Source organism: Pseudophryne corroboree, chromosome 7, assembly GCF_028390025.1.
Source record: "Pseudophryne corroboree isolate aPseCor3 chromosome 7, aPseCor3.hap2, whole genome shotgun sequence".
NCBI lineage: Eukaryota > Metazoa > Chordata > Amphibia > Anura > Myobatrachidae > Pseudophryne > Pseudophryne corroboree.
Genome location: NC_086450.1, coordinates 351187620 through 351212140, shown reverse-complemented (window position 1 = coordinate 351212140; position 24521 = coordinate 351187620). Strand labels below are relative to the sequence as shown.

The following is a 24521-nucleotide window of genomic DNA, read 5'->3' as shown; positions in this document are numbered from 1 at the left end:
TGCTTAGAAGCAGGAGCACCCAGCTTGTTGGGTGCATACAGGATAAACAGCGAGTCAGATTTTCTGACTCCAGCCGTCCTGGAAACATATATTTTCAGGGCCCTGACAACGTCTAGCAACTTGGAGTCCGCCAAATCCTTAGTAGCCGCAGGCACCACAATAGGCTGGTTCAGGTGAAACGCTGACACCACCTTAGGGAGAAACTGGGGACGAGTCCTCAATTCTGCCCTATCCATATGGAAAATCAGATAAGGGCTTTTACATGATAAAGCCGCCAATTCTGATACTCGCCTGGCTGAAGCCAGGGCCAATAACATAACCACTTTCCACGTGAGATATTTCAGATCCACGGTTTTTAGTGGCTCAAACCAATGTGATTTTAAGAAACTCAACATCACGTTGAGATCCCAAGGTGCCACAGGAGGCACAAATGGGGGCTGAATATGCAGCACTCCTTTCACAAATGTCTGAACTTCAGGTACTGAAGCTAGTTCTTTTTTAAAGAAAATCGACAGAGCCGAGATCTGTACTTTAATGGAGCCTAATTTTAGGCCCATATTCACTCCTGCTTGCAGGAAATGCAGAAATCGACCTAGTTGAAATTCCTCTGTTGGGGCCTTTTTGGCCTCGCACCATGCAACATATTTCCGCCATATGCGGTGATAATGCTTTGCCGTAACATCTTTCCTGGCCTTAATAAGCGTAGGAATGACTTCTTCCGGAATACCCTTTACCTTTAGGATCCGGTGTTCAACCGCCATGCCGTCAAACGCAGCCGCGGTAAGTCTTGGAACAGACAGGGCCCCTGTTGTAGCAGGTCCTGTCTGAGCGGCAGAGGCCACGGGTCCTCTGAGAGCATCTCTTGAAGTTACGGGTACCACGCTCGTCTTGGCCAATCCGGAACCACGAGAATGGTGTTTACTCCTCGCTTTCTTATTATTCTCAATACCTTTGGTATGAGAGGCAGAGGAGGGAACACATAAACCGACTGGTACACCCACGGTGTCACTAGAGCGTCCACAGCTAATCGCCTGAGGGTCCCTTGACCTGGCGCAATATCTTTTTAACTTTTTGTTGAGGCGGGACGCCATCATGTCCACCTGTGGTTTTTCCCAACGGTTTACCAGCATCTGGAAGACTTCTGGATGAAGTCCCCACTCTCCCGGGTGGAGGTCGTGTCTGCTGAGGAAGTCTGCTTCCCAGTTGTCCACTCCCGGAATGAACACTGCTGACAGTGCTAGTACATGATTTTCCGCCCATCGGAGAATTCTTGTGGCTTCCGCCATCGCCATCCTGCTTCTTGTGCCGCCCTGTCGATTTACATGGGCGACTGCCGTGATGTTGGCTGACTGGATCAGCACCGGCTGGTGTAGGAGCAGGGATTTTGCTTGACTTAGGGCATTGTAGATGGCCCTTAGTTCCAGAATATTTATGTGAAGGGAAGTCTCCTGACTCGACCATAGTCCTTGGAAGTTTCTTCCCTGTGTGACTGCCCCCCAGCCTCGAAGGCTGGCATCCGTGGTCACCAGGACCCAGTCCTGTATGCCGAACCTGCGGCCCTCTAGAAGATGGGCACTCTGCAGCCACCACAGTAACGACACCCTGGTTCTTGGAGACAGGGTTATCAAGCGATGCATCTGAAGATGCGATCCGGACCACTGGTCCAACAGGTCCCACTGAAAGATTCTGGCATGGAACCTGCCGAAGGGAATTGCTTCGTAAGAAGCCACCATCTTTCCCAGGACCCGCGTGCAGCGATGCACTGATACCTGTTTTGGTTTCAGGAGGTCTCTGACTAGAGATGACAACTCCCTGGCTTTTTCCTCCGGGAGAAACACTTTTTTCTGGACTGTATCCAGAATCATACCCAGGAACAGTAGCCGTGTTATCGGAACCAGCTGTGACTTTGGGATATTCAGAATCCAGCCGTGCTGGTGCAGCACCTCCTGAGATAGTGCTACTCCCACCAACAACTGTTCCTTGGACCTCGCTTTTATTAGGAGATCGTCCAAGTACGGGATAATTAAAACTCCCTTTTTTCGAAGGAGTATCATCATTTCCGCCATAACCTTGGTAAATACCCTCGGTGCCGTGGACAGTCCAAACGGCAGCGTCTGGAATTGGTAATGGCAATCCTGTACCACAAATCTGAGGTACTCCTGGTGAGGATGGTAAATGGGGACATGCAAGTAAGCATCCTTGATGTCCAGGGATACCATGTAATCCCCCTCGTCCAGGCTCGCAATAACCGCCCTGAGCGATTCCATCTTGAACTTGAATTTTTTTATGTATGTGTTCAAGGATTTCAAATCTAAAACGGGTCTCACCGAACCGTCCGGTTTCGGTACCACAAATAGTGTGGAATAGTAACCCCGGCCTTGTTGAAGTAGGGGTACTTTGATTATCACCTGCTGAGAATACAGCTTGTGAATTGCCGCTAGCACCGCCTCCCTGTCTGAGGGAGCAATCGGCAAGGCAGATTTTAGGAACCGGTGGGGTGGAGACGCCTCGAATTCCAGTTTGTACCCCCGAGATACTATTTGAAGGATCCAGGGATCCACCTGTGAGCTAGCCCACTGATCGCTGAAATTCTTGAGGCGGCCCCCCACCGTACCTGGCTCCGCCTGGGGAGCCCCACCGTCATGCGGCGGACTTGGAAGAAGCAGCGGGGGAGGACTTTTGCTCCTGGGAACCTGCTGTTTGTTGCAGCCTTTTTCCCCTACCTCTGCCTCTGGACAGAAAGGACCCGCCTTTTCCACGCCTGTTTTTCTGGGTCCGAAAGGACTGAACCTGATAAAACGGCGCCTTCTTAGGCTGTGAGGGGACATGGGGTAAAAATGCTGACTTCCCAGACGTTGCTGTGGAAACTAGGTCCGAGAGACCATCCCCAAATAATTCCTCACCCTTATATGGTAACACTTCCATGTGCTTTTTTGAATCTGCATCTCCTGTCCACTGGCGAGTCCATAAGCCTCTCCTAGCAGAAATGGACAATGCACTTACTTTAGATGCCAGTCGGCAGATTTCCCTTTGTGCATCTCTCATATATAAGACTGAGTCTTTTATATGGTCTATGGTTAACAGGATCGTGTCTCTGTCTAATGTGTCAATATTTTCTGACAGTTTATCTGACCACGCAGCGGCAGCACTGCACATCCAAGCTGACGCAATAGCTGGCCTAAGTATAATGCCTGTGTGTGTATACACAGACTTCAGGATCGCCTCCTGCTTTCTATCAGCAGGTTCCTTGAGGGCGGCCGTATCCGGAGACGGTAGTGCCACCTTTTTAGACAAACGTGTGAGCGCTTTATCCACTCTAGGGGGTGTTTCCCAACGTGACCTATCCTCTGGCGGGAAAGGGAACGCCATTAGTACCTTCTTAGGAATTACCAATTTTTTATCAGGGAAAGCCCACGCTTCTTCACACACTTCATTTAATTCATCTGATGGGGGAAAAACTACGGGTAGTTTTTTCTCTCCAAACATAATACCCTTTTTAGTGGTACCTGTACTTATATCAGAAATGTGTAACACCTCTTTCATTGCCTCAATCATGCAGTGAATGGCCTTAGTAGGCATTAGGTTAGACTCATCGTCGTCGACACTGGTGTCAGTATCAGTGTCAACATCTGGGTCTGCTTGTGGTAGCGGGCGTTTTAGAGCCCCTGACGACCCATGCGACGCCTGGGCAGGCACGAGCTGAGAAGTCGGCTGTCCCACATTAGGCATGTCGTCAATTTCCTTATATAAGGAGTCTATACGTGCACTCATTACTTTCCATAAGCCCATCCACTCAGGTGTCTGCCCCGCAGGGGGTGACATCCCTTCTAAAGGCATCTGCTCCGCCTCCACATCATTATCCTCATCAAACATGTCGACACAGCCGTACCGACACACCGCACACACACAAGGAATGCTCCGAATGAGGACAGGACCCACAAAAGCCCTTTGGGGGGGACAGAGTGAGAGTATGCCAGCACACACCAGAGCGCTATATAATGCAGGGACTAACTGAGTTATGTCCCCTATAGCTGCTGTTTATATTATATATATATATATATATATATATATATATATATATATATATATATTGCGCCTAAATTTAGTGCCCCCCCTCTCTGTTTTTACCCTGGTTCTGAAGTGTAGACTGCAGGGGAGAGCCAGGGAGCTTCCTTCCAGCGGATCTGTGAAGGAGAAATGGCGCCAGTGTGTCTGAGGGAGATAGCTCCGCCCCTTTTCCGCGGCCTATTCTCCCGCTTTTTCCTGGATTCTGGCAGGGGTATTTACCACATATATAGCCTCTGGGGCTATATATTGTGGTATTTTTGCCAGCCAAGGTGTTTTTATTGCTGCTCAGGGCGCCCCCCCCCAGCGCCCTGCACCCTCAGTGACCGGAGTGTGAAGTGTGCATGAGGAGCAATGGCGCACAGCTGCAGTGCTGTGCGCTACCTTGGTGAAGACTGATGTCTTCTGCCGCCGTTTTTCCGGACCTCTTCTTGCTTCTGGCTCTGTAAGGGGGACGGCGGCGCGGCTCCGGGACCGAACACCAAGGACTGGGCCTGCGGTCGATCCCTCTGGAGCTAATGGTGTCCAGTAGCCTAAGAAGCCCAATCCGGCTGCAAGCAGGCGAGTTCGCTTCTTCTCCCCTTAGTCCCTCGCTGCAGTGAGCCTGTTGCCAGCAGGTCTCACTGAAAATAAAAAACCTAAATCTATACTTTCTTTCTAAGGGCTCAGGAGAGCCCCTAGTGTGCATCCAACCTCGGCCGGGCACGAAATCTAACTGAGGCTTGGAGGAGGGTCATAGTGGGAGGAGCCAGTGCACACCAGGTAGTCATAAATCTTTCTAGAGTGCCCAGCCTCCTTCGGAGCCCGCTATTCCCCATGGTCCTTACGGAGTTCCCAGCATCCACTAGGACGTTAGAGAAAAGATTTTTGGTAGTTATTTGTTTGAATCCATCTTGGGATCACTTCTATACATTGTGGGTTAGAGGGCACCAAAACAAAGAGCAGGTACAAAATTCAAACTAAACTTCTTTGTAAAGTTTGCTCCTCCCCAATCTTCATCCAATAAACCCATGGGACCCATGAGGAGTCAACTGAAACTTAGGAGAACAATACTGAACCAGAGCCACACTCAACAAGAGTGAACAGAATAGAGTCAAAGATAAGGAGGAAGTGCAACAGTCTTAGGGATGAAGGCGATAATACAGAACAGCTCTGCCTCAGAAGACAACCAGATACGGTGAGTTATAACCAAAGCAGCCAATGCAAGTCCCCTTCTCCTATAGCCAACAAGGTGACACCAACCAGGAGAGAACTGAAAATTCGTAGAGTCAGGATACTATGAAGAAAAATCCAGCTGTTCCTGCAGCTTGTGGGAAAAGGCGCCCACTCCTGTAAGGCACAATAGTGAAACAGAACTCCCGCTGGCGGATGTATAGGGATGCAAGTTATACAAATAAGTTTTGTTTGAATTTTGCAGCTCATCCTGGTTTGACGATCTCTACAGCCCAAGGCATAACAGTGTCCCCAGATAGGATAAAAGAGAAATAAATTATTATGTGTGGTCACTGTATTAACTACACTATACAGTTTTCGATGTGGAACTTTAAAAGTTGTGGTATGTATAATCTAACAATGTCTTTGGCCCTCAAACATTTATGGAAATTCATAGGTTTAAATTCATCTTTGCCCTAATTTCAGATGGCTTTCTAACACTTTGGCAAAATACAATGCATAGCGATCAAGTTTGTGTTCCTCAACTCTCTTATGACGGCTCACACCCTGCCCCACAATGACACACAAACACACACACACAAAATACAGAGACAGAATGACATTAGGCATGCAAAACAAAAATGGTGGTTCTGTGCAGTTCACAGCAATAAACAAACCATAGGAAAAAGCACAGACGGCTATATATCCAGGATAGACACCCCCTCCCCATAGCACCCAAAACTAACCACTGAAGTACTATAAGGGTTTCTGAATAAATTAACATGGATTTATCACGCAATGAATGTGGAGGTAAAGACTAATAATGTATGAGCAATACACAGACCTATATCTAGAACATCTTTTGTGAACTAACTTAGTCTCTGCATTACCAACTGATTTATATCAGGTGGCACAAATTTCTATGGTAACTAAAACACACTAAGACCTATGCAAATAGATCACCTACTGTGTCATCTGCACTTTGAGACAAATGTTTTTGTGACAAATGATTACTAAGTTTTGGGTTTGTCTAACAGCGCTGGTATGAGAACTGTTAGACCGACTTTGCCCTTTACCATCCCACTTCAATCAGTGAGTGAATGAATAACAAAACATACAAGCTTGCAGGGATCACTTGCCTCTTTATATTTCTGTCTGTCATAACCCAGTCTGGTTTTATTACTGTTTTGTTACAAAGTGTAACGCGCAATGTAACATGCTGGTGCGATATTCATAAATGTAAATAAAAAAAATAATTTACATATTATATCATCCAGAGTTGTAAAACTGGATGATGGCTGGAGACAGAAGGTGGGGGTTATTGTCTGGTACAAAATACTAAGGAGGCTGAACATTTCTTCAATCCCTGTAATAAGTTGTATTTTGCATTGTACAACAATTTCAAGGAAAAGTTAAATGTGCATACCTGCTTTATTCCTGTGAGCTCTGTACAGAAGTCAGAAAGAATTGGGTGCTCCTGTGGCTGCACATAAGTCTGAAATTCCGACTCAATTACCCCATTGGCTGTGTTTAATAAAACGGCTGGAAACTCAACTAAAAACAAGAAGATGTACACCTAATTGCGCATAGCTCTGGAAAAGGTATTTGTTGTTTTTAAAGAAGAAGCTGAAATTTAAACTAAAAGAAATACAAAAAGTTATTGAATGTTTATATGAAAGTAGTAATAGGTTATATGAATATTACCACTACAGCATCAGTAGACAAACTCTATCCTGTCAGGTGTACCGTGCTTATAGCTTGTATAGAGGGACAACATATACCATGTCTAGTGTCGAAGTCAGAAATATTACATACACATCACATACAAACTCCAAACAGATGGGTCTTTGTGCGTTTGCATACACGCAGCGGGCACAGCGATATATGGTAGCATACGCATTCACACAGACAAGCCACAAAGATATATTGAACACATATTTCATACAACACATAAATTAAACATGTCAAGGAGCAGACATTATAATGTATTTATATAAGAGAGTTACAACATCAGATATATATGTATTATTGGAACGGAACAATATAAACACGTCATGCTTGGTGTCAAAATGATCAGGGGAATGAGTGTGTTGGTTTGGTAGCTGTGGTTAGATTGTAGCACATTGCAACGATTAGTTATGATTAAATGTAGGAATATGAAGCCACAATTCTAAAGTGAACAAAAGAATATCCCTGGAAGACAGCATGGCTAATCCCTATGATGTCATTTTCAAAGCTGGATGTTGCTTGCATATGAACTGACCAATAATACATCATGAATGAGAGATTTCCCTCCCCTGGACCAATAACAGAAGACTCAGTCCCAGACATGTACTTCCCCCAATACACAGTATATAGGTATTTCACCTCACCCAAGAAGGTCTGTTTTTCTGCTGCTGTTAGTTGATGTTACTTGCTGAGACGGAGAGGTGGAGCGGACTGTGCATTGAGCAAATTGGGTGAAGTATGCTGGCTGTAATGGATTCTTTTGTAACTACAACTGCTTCTAGTGTAATTATAACACTGTAACCATATATATTCTGTACATGTGTTATATTGTATGCATACCCTTTTAATATCAAATATATACATCTCTGAGCGTTGGACCTCAATCCACAATGTGTGCGAGTACTTGTTTTCTCTTAAGGGATGTAGTGTTTGCGACGTACAGCGCCCTTTTATCGTATATGGTAATAATATGCGCCTTGCGTCCGCAGCATATATTAATGCTGGCATTCGAAATATTTATTAGAAATAATCTGAACTTCTCACTAGCATAGCCTTTTCTCTTTGGCATAATTAAGAAAATTAACATTAATTTGCCTTTTAAAGCAGAAGACATCTTCCTGCCAATACATTTTTTTTTGAAAGTCAGATACAACAATTGGCATTTGTCTATTTACTCTTCTGATTACAATAGGTCTGATACAGAGAGTAGTATGCCACTTTGCATATTCTGCTCTGTGTGTACTCATAAAACATACGCACATATGTATGCTTATGCAGACCCACATGCATGTTTGCATATAGCAAACCTCGTGTCTGGTAGAGGCAGGAGAGTGTCCTCACCTTGGCAAAGCTTAGTAAGGGTGTGTTTATGTAAACACAGTAGACTAACATGTAGGCACATAAAAATAAGATTTTACTCACCGGTAAATCTATTTCTCGTAGTCCGTAGTGGATGCTGGGACTCCGTAAGGACCATGGGGAATAGCGGCTCCGCAGGAGACTGGGCACAACTAAAGAAAGCTTTAGGACTACCTGGTGTGCACTGGCTCCTCCCACTATGACCCTCCTCCAGACCTCAGTTAGGATACTGTGCCCGGAAGAGCGGACACAATAAGGAAGGATTTTGAATCCCGGGTAAGACTCATACCAGCCACACCAATCACACCGTATAACTCGTGATACTATACCCAGTTAACAGTATGAAATATAACTGAGCCTCTCAACAGATGGCTCAACAATAACCCTTTAGTTAGGCAATAACTATAAACAAGTATTGCAGACAATCCGCACTTGGGATGGGCGCCCAGCATCCACTACGGACTACGAGAAATAGATTTACCGGTGAGTAAAATCTTATTTTCTCTGACGTCCTAAGTGGATGCTGGGACTCCGTAAGGACCATGGGGATTATACCAAAGCTCCCAAACGGGCGGGAGAGTGCGGATGACTCTGCAGCACCGAATGAGCAAACTCTAGGTCCTCCTCAGCCAGGGTATCAAACTTGTAGACTGTTGCAAAAATGTTTGAACCCGACCAAGTAACAGCTCGGCAAAGTTGTAAAGCCGAGACCCCTCGGGCAGCCGCCCAAGAAGAGCCCACTTTTCTTGTGGAATGAGCTTTTACAGATTTAGGGTGCGGCAGTCCAGCCGCAGCATGTGCAAGTTGAATCGTGCTACAGATCCAGCGAGCAATAGTCTGCTAAGAAGCAGGAGCACTCAGCTTGTAGGGTGCATACAGGATAAATAGCGAGTCAGTTTTCCTGACTCCAGCCGTCCTGGAAACATATACTTTTCAGGGCCCTGACTACGTCCAGTAACTTGGAATCCTCCAAGTCCCAAGTAGCCGCAGGCACCACAATAGGTTGGTTCACATGAAAAACTTAGGAAGGAATTGGGAACGAGTCCTCAATTCCGCCTTATCCATATAAAATACAGATAAGGGCTTTTGTATGACAAAGCCGCCAATTCTGATACACGCCTGGCCGACGCCACGGCCCACAGCATGACCACTTTCCACGTGAGGTATTGTAGCTCCACGGATTTAAGTGGCTCAACCCAATGCGACTTCAGGAAATCCAACACCACGTTGAGATCCCACGGTGCCACTTGAGGCACAAACGGGGGCTGACTATGCAGCACTCCCTTAACAAAAGTCCGAACTTCAGGCAGTGAAGCCAGTTCTATTTTGGAAGAAAATCGATAGAGCCGAAATCTGGACCTTCATGGAACCCAATTTTAGGCCCATAGTCACCTCTGACTGTAGGAAGTGCAGAAATCGACCTAGCTGAAATTTCTTCTTTGGGGCCTTCCTGGCCTCACAGCACGCAACATATTTCCACCATATGCTGTGATAATGGTTTGCGTTCACTTCTTTCCTAGATTTAAATAGCGTAGGGATAACTTCCTCCGGAATGCCCTTTTCCTTCGGGATCCGGCGTTCAACCGCCATGCCGTCAAACGCAGCCGCGGTACGTCTTGGAACAGACAGGCCCCCTGCTGCAGCAGGTCCTGTCTGAGCGGCAGAGGCCATGGGTCCTCTGAGATCATTTCTTGGAGTTCTGGCTACCAAGCTCTTCTTGGCCAACCCGGAACAATGAGTATAGTTCTTACTCCTCTCCTTCTTATTATTATCATTACCCTGGGTAAGAGAGGCAGAGAAGGGAACACATACACCGACTGGTACACCCACTGTGTTACCAGAGCGTCCACAGCTATCGCCTGAGGGTCCCTTGACCTGGCGCAATATCTTTGTAGCTTTTTGTTGAGGCGGGACGCCATCATGTCCACCTGTGGCCTTTCCCAACGGTGTACAATCATTTGGAAAACTTCTGGATGAAGTCCCCACTCTCCCGGGTGGAGGTCGTGTCTTCTGAGAAAGTCTGCTTCTCAGTTGTCCACTCCGGGAATGAACACTGCTGACGGTGCTAACACATGATTTTCCGCCCATCGGAGAATCCTTGTGGCTTCTGCCATCCCCATCCTGCTTCTTGTGCCGCCCTGTCGGTTTACATGAGCGACCGCCGTGATGTTGTCTGACTGGATCAGCACCGGCCGGTGTTGAAGCAGGGGTCTAGCCTGACTTAGGGCATTGTAAATGGCCCTTAGTTCCAGAATATTTATGTGTAGGGAAGTCTCCTGACTTTTCCATAGCCTTGGAAGTTTCTTCCCTGTGTGACTGCCCCCCAGCCTCGAAGGCTGGCATCCGTGGTCACCAGGACCCAGTCCTGTAAGCCGAATCTGCGGCCCCCTAGAGGATGAGCACTCTGCAGCCACCACAACAGCGACACCCTGGCCCTTGGAGACAGGGTTATCCGCCGATACATCTGAAGATGCGACCCGGACCACTTGTCCAACAGATCCCACTGGAAAATCCTAGCATGGGACCTGGCGAATGGAATTTCTTCGTAAGAAGCTACCATCCTTCCCAGGGCTCGCGTGCATTGATGCACCGACATCTGTATACGTATTAGGAGGTCTCTGTCTAGAGACGACAACTCCTTGGACTTCTCCTCCGGGAGAAACCCTTTTTATCCTTTTCTGTGTCCAGAACCATACCCAGGAACAGTAGACGCGTCGTAGGAACCAGCTGCGACTTTGGAATATTCAGAATCCACCCGTGCTGTTGTAGCACTTCCCGAGATAGTGCTGCTCCGCCGAACAACTGCTCCTTGGACCTCGCCTTTATAAGGAGATCGTCCAAGTACGGGATAATTATTTCAGCCATTACCTTGGTAAATACCTCGGTGCCGGGGACAGACCAACGGCAACGTCTGGAATTGGTAATGACAATCCTGTACCACAATTTTGAGGTACTCCTGGTGAAGAGGGTAAATAGGGACATGCAGGTAAGCATCCTTGATGTCCAGTGATACCATGAAATTCTCCAGGCTTGTAATAATCGCCCTGAGCGATTCCATTTTGAACTTGAACCTTCGTATACAAGTGTTCAAGGCTTTCAATTTTAGAATGGGTCTCACCGAACCGTCTGGTTTCGGTACCACAACATTTTGGAATAGTAACCCCGGCCTTGTTGAAGGAGGGGTACCTTGATTTCACCTGCTGGAAGTACAGCTTGTGAATTGCCGCCAGTACTACCTTTCTCCGAGGGCAGCAGGCAAGGCTGATGTGAGGTAACGGCGAGGGGGAGTCGCCTCGAACTCCAGCCTGTATCCCTGTGATACTATTTGCAGAACCTAGGGATCCACCTGTGGGCAAGCCCACTGGTCCCTGAAGTTCCCGAGACGCGCCCCTACCGCACCTGTCTCCACCTGTGGAGCCCCAACGTCATGCGGTGGACTCAGAGAAAGCGGGGGAAGATTTTTGATCCTGGGAACTGGCTGCTGGTGCAGCTTTTTCCTTCTTCCCTTGTCTCTGTGCAGAAAGGAAGCGCCTTTGACCCGCTTGCTTTTCTGAAGCCGAAAGGACTGTACCTGAAAATACAGTGCTTTCTTAGGCTGTGAGGAAACCTGAGGTAAAAAAATTTCTTCCCAGCTGTTGCTGTGGATACGAGGTCCCAGAGACCATCCCCAAACAATTCCTCACCCTTATAAGGCAGAATCTCCATGTGCCTTTTATAGGCAGCATCACCTGTCCACTGCCGGGTTTCTAATACCCTCCTGGCAGAATGGACATTGCATTAATTCTGGATGCCAGCCGGCAAATATCCCTCTGTGCATCCTTTATATCTAAGACGACGTCTTTAATATGCTCTATGTTAGCAAACTATTATCCCTGTCTTAGAGTATTAATATTATCTGACTGGGTATCAGACCACGCTGCAGCAGCACTATTTATGCTGAGGCAATTGCAGGTCTCAGTATATAACCTGAGTGTGTATATACAGACTTCAGGATAGCCTCCTGCTTTTTATCAGCAGGCTCCTTCAAGGTGGCCGTATCCTAAGACGGCAGTGCCACCTTTTTTGACAAACGTGTGAGCGCCTTATCCACCCTAAGGGATACCTCCCAACGTGACCTATCCTCTGGCGGGCAAGGGTACGCCATCAGTAACTTTTTAGAAATTACCAGTTTCTTATCGGGGGAACCCACGCTACTTTACACACTTCATTCATTCATCTGATGGGGGAACAAAACACTGGCTGCTTTTTCTCCCCAAAAATAAAACCCCTTTTATGTGGTACTTGGGTTCATATCAGAAATGCGTAACACATTTTTCATTGCCGAGATCATGTAACGGATGTTCCTAGTGGATTGTGTATATATCTCAACCCCCTCGACACTGGAGTCAGACTCCGTGTCGACATCTGTGTCTGCCATCTGAGGTAACTGGCGCTTTTTTGAGCCCCTGATGGCCTTTGAGACGCCTGGGCAGGCGCGGGCTGAGAAGCCGGCTGTCCCACATCTGTTTTACGTCATCCAGCCTTCTATGTAAGGAGTTGACATTGTCGGTTAATACATTCCACCTATCCATCCACTCTGGTGTCGGCCCCACAGGGGGCGACATCCCATTTATCGGCCTCTGCTCCACCTCCACGTAACCTTCCTCATCCCACATGTCGACACAGCCGTACCGACACACAGCACACACACAGGGAATGCTCTGACTGAGGACAGGACCCCACAAAGTCCTTTGGGGAGACAGAGAGAGAGTATGCCAGCACACACCAGAGCGCTATATAATGCAGGGATTAACACTATAACTGAGTGATTTTTCCCCCAATAGCTGCTTGTATAAACAATATTGCGCCTAAATTTAGTGCCCCCCTCTCTTTTTAACCCTTTGAGCCTGAAAACTACAGGGGAGAGCCTGGGGAGCTGTCTTCCAGCTGCACTGTGAAGAGAAAATGGCGCCAGTGTGCTGAGGGAGATAGCTCCGCCCCTTTTTCGCGGACTTTTCTCCCGCTTTTTTATGGATTCTGGCAGGGGTATTTATCACATATATAGCCTCTGGGGCTATATATTGTGATATATTTGCCAGCCAAGGTGTTTTTATTGCTGCTCAGGGTGCCCCCCCCCCAGCGCCCTGCACCCTCAGTGACCGGAGTGTGAAGTGTGTATGAGAAGCAATGGCGCACAGCTGCAGTGCTGTGCGCTACCTTGGTGAAGACTGATGTCTTCTGCCGCCGATTTTCCGGACTCTTCTTGCTTCTGGCTCTGTAAGGGGGCCGGCGGCGCGGCTCCGGGACCGAACATCAATGGCCGGTTCCATGCGGTCGATCCCTCTGGAGCTAATGGTGTCCAGTAGCCTAAGAAGCCCAAGCTACCACCAGTTAGGTAGGTTCGCTTCTTCTCCCCTTAGTCCCTCGCTGCAGTGAGTCTGTTGCCAGCAGATCTCACTGTAAAATAAAAAACCTAAAATATACTTTCTCTCTAGGAGCTCAGGAGAGCCCCTAGTGTGCATCCAGCTTTGCCGGGCACAAGATTCTAACTGAGGTCTGGAGGAGGGTCATAGTGGGAGGAGCCAGTGCACACCAGGTAGTCCTAAAGCTTTCTTTAGTTGTGCCCAGTCTCCTGCGGAGCCGCTATTCCCCACGGTCCTTACGGAGTCCCAGCATCCACTTAGGACGTCAGAGAAAGCCTATTAGGAGATGCATATTTTGCAGCTACTACAGGGCAGGTGCAAATATCCATTGATGATGGCTCTGTATGTGTGTGTGTATGTACACTAGGTTTCAACACACTTTTATTTTACCACTAAATCAGCCACAGTGATCATAATGGGCAGCAAAGCAAATAAATGTATACTTTAAGGAAAAATGATTTGCTAGTCTACGAGTCAAACTGGAAGTGGAATGGGAAAGAACAACTTGTAGCTAATCATATCAGTATCACTGCAACATCAGACAATTCAGGAAAGGAGTACTGACCTTGTAGATTCAGTTTACGTCAGTAAATAATGTCAAACACTTTTATTACTTACTGATTTCTTGACCATAATGTTTAGCATCTTTCCAGCATGTGGACTCAAAGTCAATGATAATCAAGTATTCAAAATATTGTTCTGTAAAAGACAAAAAGGTAGTCCTATAAGAATCTCTGCACCTCCTGCCAGGGAAGGTCTACAAAAAGTGGCACTTACTAGATTTGGGGCTGTCGGAGCCCTTAGCACTCAGAGACAATTTGGAGCTTCTCCTTATTAGTCCAAGCTGCCTGTGAAAATCAGAGTAAATCTCTATAATATGTATATTTTATGCCTATAATATTTTTAAATGGGTGTCCTAAATTTTCACTAGATAGGTACAGGCAATTTGATTGGTCTAGTGATACCACCAGTGCACTATTCACATGGATTTGTACAAAATCAACACAATGAACAATATATTAAAGTGGCATTTATTCACTGCGGAGTGTGGGGTCACAGATATCAGGAATGTTGGAGATCATTGATAAATAGTCCTGGGGACTGCTCTTTAATGAACCTTCTCCAAAAACCTTTCGATTGAATTTGGTTTATTAACATATAGGGGGCGATTCGATTGTTTTACCCCGAGGCTGTCACTAGATGGTGCCCAATGGGGTACTTCAATGGGAGAGCCGTTTGGGTGCAAAAAGTCACAGTGTGGGGGGGCCATGTGGCGATCGGAAATCTGTAAAAAGTGTCCCATTTGGGCTCCCAAACAGGACTTTTTGGTCTGCGGGCAGTGTTTTGGGCACGTCATAATTAATGGGCGCTTGCCCCCATAGACCATCACATAAATTCCTACACAAGTAAAGCTTACAACCACTTTGACGCCCATAACCAAAAAAACCCATAAAGTCGAGTACTTCACATCTTACTTTGCAAGCTGCTTTGTCGTCATTTCCAGTTTTCATGCAATTATCTATTACACATAACTCCTAAAGGGAGAGGAATGATGATGTTTAGTATTTATTATGGGAATTTACAAAATGTTGTGTCAGCAGGCAAAATAACAAGTATAACACATCTGTTATCTACCACCCAAAACAGACCACGGAAGGCATTACCACCCGTGTATAGCGCAGTGGCCGACCATACACGTCTGGCATGAATAGTGTTTGACAAGTAACTGGCTCAAAATCACATCCACATTCAGTGCAAAAGGTACCAGACACATTAAGTAGGTTCTGTGCATCATTAATTAGCTTTCATGGGATATGGGAGAAGATTCAACAGAAGTACCCGTGTTCACACTATGACACTGAACACAGCGCCTTACCTGGGCTCGTAACATCACTAATTCTACATTGGAGGACTGACAATATGTGGAGCGGTCTGGTAAGTCATGGTTCCAGTTGTTTTGGTCTGATGGTAGGGTTCGGGTGTGGCGCAGACCCAGTGTCAGACTAGGGCATTAAGGGCCCACCAAGGGAACACAGCGGTAGGGGCCTATGCTTAGGGGTGTGGTCATCCAAAATAGAGGCTTGACTGACCATTAGCACGTGCATGGTCTGGGCCCCTTGATAAATATAATCCATGTAATGTACAATATTAATAACAGCAATGCACTGTAGAAAATACACCATAGTTCTGCACAGTATAATATAACGTGTATAAATCGAGTCTTGAACCTGATCCCTAGAGGAGGTGGGCGTTCCCCTGTAACCCTGCGTGCCAGTCAAACCCTGCACAGACCCCTTGAGGTCATGGACCCCAGTTGTCAACAAGGCACTGTGCAGGCTAGTGGGGATTCCATAATGGTGTGGGGTGTGTTCACATGGCATTGGTTGGGTCCACTAGACCACCTGAACACGTCATTGACTGGTAATGCTACACCACATTGTTTGGGGACCATTTGCAGCCCTTAATGGCGTCATTTGCCCCCACAAAGATGGAATATTCCAGCAGGACAATGCACCTGTCATCAGTTCCAAATTGTCCAGAACTGGTTCGAAATGCATTCTGGAGAGTCCAGATGAATGATGTAGCCACCCCGTTCACCCGACATGAACCTAATAGAACATTTCTGGGACGAGAGGTCCATTCACACACAAGATCCTGCAACTACAAATATCAGGGAGCTATGGGAAGTTATCCAGGCGGCATGGGTCAACATCTCTCCAAAGGTCTTCTGTTCACTTGTGGAATTGATGCCACGTTGAGCTGCTGCACTTCGCTGGGCTAGATGAGTCCTACACAAATACTAGGCACCTCTCATGACTTCTACTGGTAAGGTAACCAAAACCAGAGCCTAGGGCCCGGAGGGTACTTATAAACACTGCCTGCCCGCCGATGCAGTGCACGGCTAAACCCCACCCCCTCCCCAATACTCTCTGTCTGTCAGATTGTGATAGCAGATCCCTCCCCTGGGACCTGCTGCCAATTAGCTGCATTTTTCTCACTCCCAAACCTGCTAGATTCTATTCTCATATCTTTTTTTCCTCAGCTGTATGCCGAGTGACTGCCACCACCATCAGGAGGCCCACTGACATAACCTCTATTTGTTGGGGTCATTAATTCATTGAAGACAGGGAGCAGTGTCCCAGGCCTTGTCCTTTGGACTAGGTCATGGTGGGGATACTGCCCTTGAATTGGAGAGGTAGCGCATTGTCAAACTTTCCCGCTCACCACCTCCACTTGCCCTCTGTGTCACCTGCAGTTGTGTGTATGACTACATTATGGATGGGCACTGATCTCCGAAATTTTGAAGAAATAGATGTTCATGTCCAAACCATCATGGGGTTTGCACAGCTTCTACGGAAAAGTATGAATAGAATCATTCCACTAATCATGATGTGGAAGCAGGGGTCCCAAAGGGCCTTTCATTCTACTTTGCATGCATCAGCTTTTCTTGTTTTTCCCCCTCATCTAACCGCGCATGCGCAATCATTATCTGACCCCTAACAGCACGAGCCAACAAAATATCCAGCTAAGGGGAGACTGATATTTTTCTACTGTTTCTCTGCAATAAATGCATATGTGGTGATCCTGCACAGATCCAGGGGATCACTCTGGGGCTGCTGATGGACCATTCATACACCACAATAATAAAGCAGGAGATATATAAAGAGGATATGTGGAAACACTGCCTATAGCAACCAGACTCCAGCTATCATTTATAGAATGTACTGGACCAATGGTGGCCAGAACCTGATTGAGTACTAAGGTATGAGCAAGACCCTCCAGTATTCTTCCATTGAAAAGGTTTAATTAATACATCTTCCCATAAGGCTGCGCTACACAAGTCACATTACTCTGCTCCTCCGTGCGCCAGTGTACATGACGTGCAATTTGTGTTACAGAGTCTGCTCTGTGACCAGTGCCCCCGCCCGGGGAACTAAGAGTCCCAGCAATTCTGCAACCTGTGACTCAGTCAGATGGGCACAGGTTACCCAGACGGAAGCGGTATAATGGCGCTCTCTCACCCGCAGCTCTCCCCATACGCAGACCCCTCCGGCAGCAGCCGAGACATTGCGTTCAGGGTTGTTTTGTTTTCTTTCCTATTTTTCAAATGTCCCGCAGTGACGTCACTTCCGGCTCGACGAGATCTTGCGAGAGTTCCGTAATTGATAGGTAGAGTCTGCTGCAACAGGGCATGCGGGCTGTGTAATCGATAAATCGATTCCAGCTGCCGCTCTCCTGACTGGAGTACTAGTGATGGGGAACACACATGTGTGAGTGTGGTCAGGTGGTTGCTGTGTATCTGCTACTAGTATCAGCATCTAGTTCCTTTTATACTCCGGATCTGCTACAGTGAGCGCGGCTCCCTACATACAGCCTCAGCCTTGCTCATGACTTGAAAGTAAGAAAGTGACATTCAAAAAGCGACACATCGTATATCTGTGAGACATGCAGCGGCCTCTGTAATGTGCATGTGGTACTGCCTCCTAACACAGCAGTAACATGCCCCTGGCTGCTATGTGTTTCATACTACTCTTCTGATGGCTGGGTAGTTCTCAAAGTCTTCTTCCTGCAGAATGTTCCAAACTTTATCACGGTAATTTATAGAAACGTTCCCAAATTGTATTGTAAATGTACAGGTCCACCTAATGATGAACTGACATATTACCATCTATTCATGAAGCAGTGAAAGAGTGGAGAAGTGAACCAGTGGAGAAGTTGCCCATGGCAACCGATCAGTGTTTATGTAACCTTTATAAAGTGCATTCTATAAAATTATATGTAGTAGCTGATTGGTTGCCATGAGCAACTTCTCCACTGGCTTACTTCTCTACACTTTTCACTGCTTCATGAATAGACCACTATTAAGCAGTGAAAAGGGTGGAGCAATTGCCCATGGAAACCAATCAGCTGCTACGTATTTTTATTTATGAAAAGTGAAGAAGTGGGCCAATGGAGAAGTTGCCCATGACAACTGATCAGTGTTAAGGTAACAGTTAATTTTTATATTCTATACAATTGTACATAGCCATGGGCAACTTCTCCACTGGCTCACTTCCCTACACTTTCCACTGCTTTTATGAATAGACACCTCATGTAATTTATCATAGATGATTCCATCACCATGGCAAGTGTGGGTGCTGAGAGTATAGGCAGCACACAGAAGAGGCTCAAGTTCAGAACATGGGAAACCCCGGGCTAGCATAACTGCATCAGAACACTTCTAATACTAGCCACGTGCAGGGCCGGCTCTACCACTAATCAGCTTTAGGCGGCTGTCTAGGGTTGCCAGCCACTGGAGGAAACCACTGAATTCATCTACTAAATATCTGAAGGATGTCTCTTTATGCAGGTCAGTAAAAAACTTACAGATGGGGGGATGAACACAATAAGGAGCATACAAATATATGTATGTATGTATGTATGTACGTACGTACGTACGTACATACGTACGTATATATACACATACAATTAAAGGGATTTAGCTGGCATCCCGGGGGACGGAATGCTGGATTTCAGATTATTGGCGCCGGAATCCCAACACCTGTCAGAATGCCAATGCCGGAATCCTGAATGTTAGCATGCCAGGGAGGGTTAGCTAACGGGTAAGGTTAATGCAGGATAGGGGGCACTTGGTTGAAGCTTTGCCTAGGGTACAGAGAGACCTTGCACTGGCCCTATCCATCTGGACGTTTGTTGGGAATAGTAGCCTGTGTTGAGCAAGCCACCTTGCCCGAGGTGTGGTGAGTGTACACGTTTTAATGTTCTGAACAAGTTTAATGACGTTCTGAAGCAATTTAGTTATGTTAACCCAGGTGTTCCCATGTTATGAACTTGAACCCATAGAATAAATGTCGTCAATCAAGTGGCGGATTCCTATCAAAGTCAATGTTTCAAGTTCCATGGAGAACCCTTTATTAAGAGTGTGTCATTGAAACCCCCCTCCCAGCATTCTGGCAGCCGGGATTCCGGGGTCGGTATGCAGACCTCTGGGATCCCAACCGCCTGCAAAGCAATACCAACCTGCTATATGTGCCATGGGACTTAGCACACATGACATTGCATCATGTAACTGCCTCACCTCCTCCCACACCTGACTCCAGGATTCCTCCTATGTTGCTCCTATCCTCTAAAATGCCCTCTCTGTTGGATAATCACTTATCCTTCCTGCCTTCTAAACTTATCTCTTTAGCCCACCCCTCCACCTACAGTGCCTTGCTAAAGTATTCACTGCCCTTGGCTTTTTACCTATTTTGTTACATTACAGCCTGTAATTAATTAATTTTTTTTCATCTGAATTTTATGTGATGGATCTGCACAAAATAGTCTAAGTTGGTGACGTGAAATGAGAAAAATGTATATAAAAAATAATTTTTACAAATAAAAATGTGACAATTGCTATGTGCATATGTATTCACCCCCTCTGCTAAGAAGCCCCTCAAAAGTTCTGGTGCAACCAATTACCTTCAGAAGTCAGATAATTAGTGAAATGAAGTCCACCTGTGTGCAATCTAATGGGCCCTACACGTATGAAGATCCGCCGCCGAGCTGCCCAACGCCGGATACGGCCGACGGGCGACGCGGCGGGGGGGGGGGGGGGACAGTGACGGGGGGAGTGAAGTTTCTTCACTCCCCCCTCACCCAGGCCCATTGAAGTGCAGGCAAATATGGACGAGATTGTCCATATTGGCCTGCATGCACAGCCGACGGGGCACCAGCGATGAACGAGCGCGGGGCCGCGCATCGTTCATCGCTGGTGCCTCCACACTGAAAGATATGAACGTTATCTCTTTCAATAATGAACAAGATCGTTCATATCTTTGAGGAATATCGGCCAGTGTGTAGGGCCTATAAGAGGCCGCAGAGGCTGCAACACCACTAAGCAAGAGGCATCTCGCCATGAACACCAAAGAGCTCTCCAAACAAGTCAGGGACAAAGTTGTTGAGAAGTACAAGTCTGGGTTGGGTTATAAAAAAATATCCAAATCTTTGATGATTCCCTGGACCACCATCAAATACATCATCTTCAAATGGAAAGAACATGGTACCACAACAAACCTGCCAAGAGAGGGCCGGCCACCAAAACTCACAGACCGGGCAAGGAAGGCATTAATTGGAGAGGCAGCACAGAGACCAAAGGTAACCCTGAAGGAGCTGCAAAGTTCCACAGCAGAGACTGGTGTATCTGCGCATGTGACCACAATAAGCCGTACACTCCATAGAGCTGGGCTTTATGGAAGAGTGTCCAGAAAAAAAGCCTTTACTTGGTGTTAAAAATAAGAAGACACGTTTTGAGTTTGCCAAAAGGCATGTGGACGACTACGTAAATGTATGGAGGAATATGCTCTGGTAAGAGGAGACTATAATCAAACTTTTCGGCCACCAAGGAAAACGCTATGTCTGGCGCAAACCCAACACATCCCATCACCCCAAGAACACCATCCCCACAGTGAAACATGGTGGTGGCAGCATCATGCTGTGGGGATGTTTTTCAGGAGCAGGAACTGGTAAACTGTTTCGAGTCGAGGGAAAGTTGGATGGTGCTAAATACAGGGATATTCCTGAGCAAATCCTGTTTCAGTCTGCCTGTGATTTGAGACTGGGACGGAGGTTCACCTTCCAGCAGGACAATGATCCGAAGCATACTACTAAAGCAACACTCGAGTGGTTTAAGGGGAAACATTTAAATGTGTTGGAATGGCCTAGTCAAAGCCCAGATCTCAATCCAATTTAGAATCTGTGGTCAGACTAATAGATTTCTGTTCACAAGCGGAAACCATCCAACAAGAAGGAGCTGGAGCAGTTTTGTCTTGAGGAATGGGCAATAATCCCAGTGGCAAGCTCATAGAGACTTATCCAAAGCGACTTGCAGCTGTAATTGCTGCAAAAGGTGGCTCTACAAAGTACTGACTTTAGGGGGGTGAATAGTTATGCACGCTGAAGTTTTCTGTTATTTTGTCCTATTGTTTGCTTCACAATAATAAAAAATAAAAAAAACATATTGAAAGATGTAGGCATGTACTGTGAATGAAATGATGCAAACCTTCAGACAATCCATTTTAATTCCAGGTTGTGAGGCCACAAAACATGAAAAATGCAAAGAGGGGTGAATACTTTAGCAAGGCACTGTATCTCTCCATTCCCCTCAATTCCCAGCTCTGTTCCTCAATCCACTTTTACCCAGCTTTGCACCTCACTCCACATTTGTGTGAACCCATCACCACTCTAGAACAGTTAGGCAACCTGATGCAGTTTGGGGGCCACACTGGGTGTTCCTCTACTAGTGGCCAATCTATAATGGGTTCCCACACCGCACACCCTGCACCCAATTTTGAATACTTACCTTTTTGGAATCCCGAAACAACAGTAGCAGCTCATGTGCAGTAGGAAAATCACTGGGGAAATGTCTACAGCCCCATTTTCCTGGAGACTTATGCATACGCAGTAGACCCTAGGACAGCACTAGAGTATGCTGTACCCCTAGTGCTCTGTATTCCTAGTGCTCAGAGCTATTGCGCTGCCACTGATTCCTATAGAGGAGTATGCCTGGATGGAGAATGCATACGAGCTCCATCCTCTCAATATGCTCCTGCCCTCTAACCATCAAAGGGGCCAAACATTACTCTTAATACGGTAGCAGATTAAAATAATAAATGTAATCAATGAAAGGGGCATCCATCTGTAATAAGAAATGATTAGGCCTTTTAAACAAGTATGCCAACAAAGTTAGGAAGGAACCAGGGCTGCCTGTTACCCATCAGTGCTCTAGAACGTAAGCTCTTGTGAGCAAGGCTTTCTTTTGCTCTGGGGTCTCTATGGGGATATTCAGTTAGTGCCGAGTTTTCCGACAGTTGGAAAATTGGTACTAATTTGACCTTTTGGTATTCAATAGTGGGCATTTTCGAAAAAAAATTGGGGTCGAATTGGCATAGGCGAAAACGGACCAAAAAATCGTCAGACGCCTACAAATTCGACAAAACACGTGGAACGGCAACAAATTCGCTGATCCATGTGGTTTTTGCCCAGGCGGATTTTTCGACAAATCAAAAAATCATAGCGGGCTTTGAATAGGTCGAATATGAATTTGACCTACAGACAGGTAGAAAGTGCAGTAAAAAAAAACGGCACTAATTGAATACCCCTCTAATTACGTAATATATGTCTTTTGAATTATATCTGTAATGTTTTCTTGTATGAAACTACTTTGTCTGAAGACTCTTGTACTTTGTAATGATGCAGTGTTCCTTCACTGTACGGTGCTGTGGAACCCTTGTGGCAACTTATACGTAACGAAAAAGAAGAAATATACACATGGGGCCTGATTCAGGTTGGATTGCAAATTCTGCTAAGTGAACGTATGCTGGAGGCCGCCCATCGCAGGGCACGGTTGCCCAGCATGCTGACCGCCGCTCCCCCCCCCCCCCCCCCCGATCAAGCAGAAATTGCGCCGCAATTTCTGCTTGATCGCAGAGAGTAGGGTTGCCTCCTGCAGGCGCCCGCAGGAGGCCCGCCGCCATCTTTCTGATTGTGGCAGCTGCGCGAATTGGGCCCATGATGTAGACATTGATGGATGACATAAACATTTCACGTGTTACTGTATTACCTAATGTTGCCCTTTAATATATTTTCAAAAATACAAATCATAATACCAAATTAACATCACATGATTAGGGCCGATCTGTGTGGAGTTTGCATGCTCTTGTCATGTTAGTGTGGGCTATGCGCAAGTGTGCATGTTTCCTTCCACAGTTCAAAAGATGCTGTTAGGTTAGTTGACTTGTCACAAAATGGACTATAGTGTGTGTTTGGATGTTACAAAATTTAGACTAAGCCCCAACGAGACAGAAACTAATCAGAATGATTAAAATATTCTCTGTAAATAACTGCGTAATATTCAGAGCTGTATGTTAATGCGTTTGCAGTTGCATCTTTGGCCCTAATTCAGAGTTGATCGCAGCAGCAAATTTGTTAGCAGTTGGGCAAAACCATGTGCACTGCAGGGGGGGGGGGGGGGGGGCAGATATAACATGTGCAGAGAGAGTTAGATTTGGGTGGGTTATTTTGTTTCTGTGCAGGGTAAATACTGGCTGCTTTATTTTTACCCTGCAATTTAGATTTCAGTTTGAATACCCCCCCCCAAATCTAACTCTCTCTGCACATGTTACATCTGCCCTGCCTGCAGTGCACATGGTTTTGCCCAATTGTTAACAAAAATCCTGCTGCGATCAACTCTGAATTAGGCCCTTTGTACGCAGCTACACCATACTTACTTACTCTCCCCGATTCTGAGAGAGACACCCGATTTCTCAGGTAGTCCCCCGCAGCCCTGGAAGAGTGGGTACCCCTCCCGCATATAGAATATAGGCATGCTGCATATAATTTTAATCAGCATAAGCTGCTTGTTCGTCCTATTCGCATCATTTTGCGAATAAGATGCATTTTATGGGAAAAAGTTGCAAAAAAACACGCTCAGCGCTGCTCAGGCATGGCGTTACTAGAAGGACTGTTTAACATGCCAGAAGGCTAGATGTAAGTGGACACATCTCTTTACTGTGCGAAAAAATGCAAATGTCTTAGACGCCAGGATTTGTATTGAGATGCCCACAGGCACATTACAAATCCTAGTAGCTGCATACAAAGACTTAGAAGAATATTTACTAAGTTGGCACCTTCTAGAACATAATAGCTAGAATCTGATTGGTTGCTATGGGCAACATCTCAAACTTTGAAAAACTGCAGTTTAGTAAATATAACCCACAGCGTTGGTCACAGATACTTTGGTAATCGACCATCTGAATAGCCTCATTGTGGTGCAAA

The 24521-nt window shown here is 46.3% G+C and overlaps 2 protein-coding genes across 8 annotated transcripts in view; one reads left to right on the top strand and one right to left on the bottom strand.

Moving 5' to 3' along the window:
- Window positions 1-17909, bottom strand: part of ERI2 (ERI1 exoribonuclease family member 2) — a 36360-nt gene extending 18451 nt beyond the window's left edge. Inside the window, exons 1-5 of one of the 2 annotated variants that reach the window (XM_063934434.1) lie at window positions 17729-17909; window positions 15182-15241; window positions 14484-14554; window positions 14325-14405; window positions 6644-6771 (exon numbers count right to left, since the gene is read on the bottom strand). In XM_063934434.1, coding sequence (XP_063790504.1) covers window positions 6644-6771; window positions 14325-14405; window positions 14484-14554; window positions 15182-15204 — 303 coding nt within the window. In that variant the 5' untranslated portion in view covers window positions 15205-15241; window positions 17729-17909. Of the gene's footprint in view, window positions 1-6643; window positions 6772-14324; window positions 14406-14483; window positions 14555-15181; window positions 15242-17728 lie in introns of those variants that run through there. The other variant, XM_063934435.1, reaches the window with a different exon arrangement.
- The window catches only part of REXO5 (RNA exonuclease 5), a 158680-nt gene continuing 152059 nt past the window's right edge, over window positions 17901-24521 (top strand). Inside the window, exon 1 of one of the 6 annotated variants that reach the window (XM_063934430.1) lies at window positions 17901-17977. Coding sequence is in view for 2 of the 6 variants with exons in the window: in XM_063934433.1 (XP_063790503.1) it covers window positions 19051-19056 (6 nt within the window). In the remaining 4 variants the exon portion in view is untranslated. Of the gene's footprint in view, window positions 18106-18128; window positions 18301-18878; window positions 19057-24521 lie in introns of those variants that run through there. The other 5 variants (XM_063934429.1, XM_063934428.1, XM_063934433.1 and 2 more) reach the window with 5 other exon arrangements.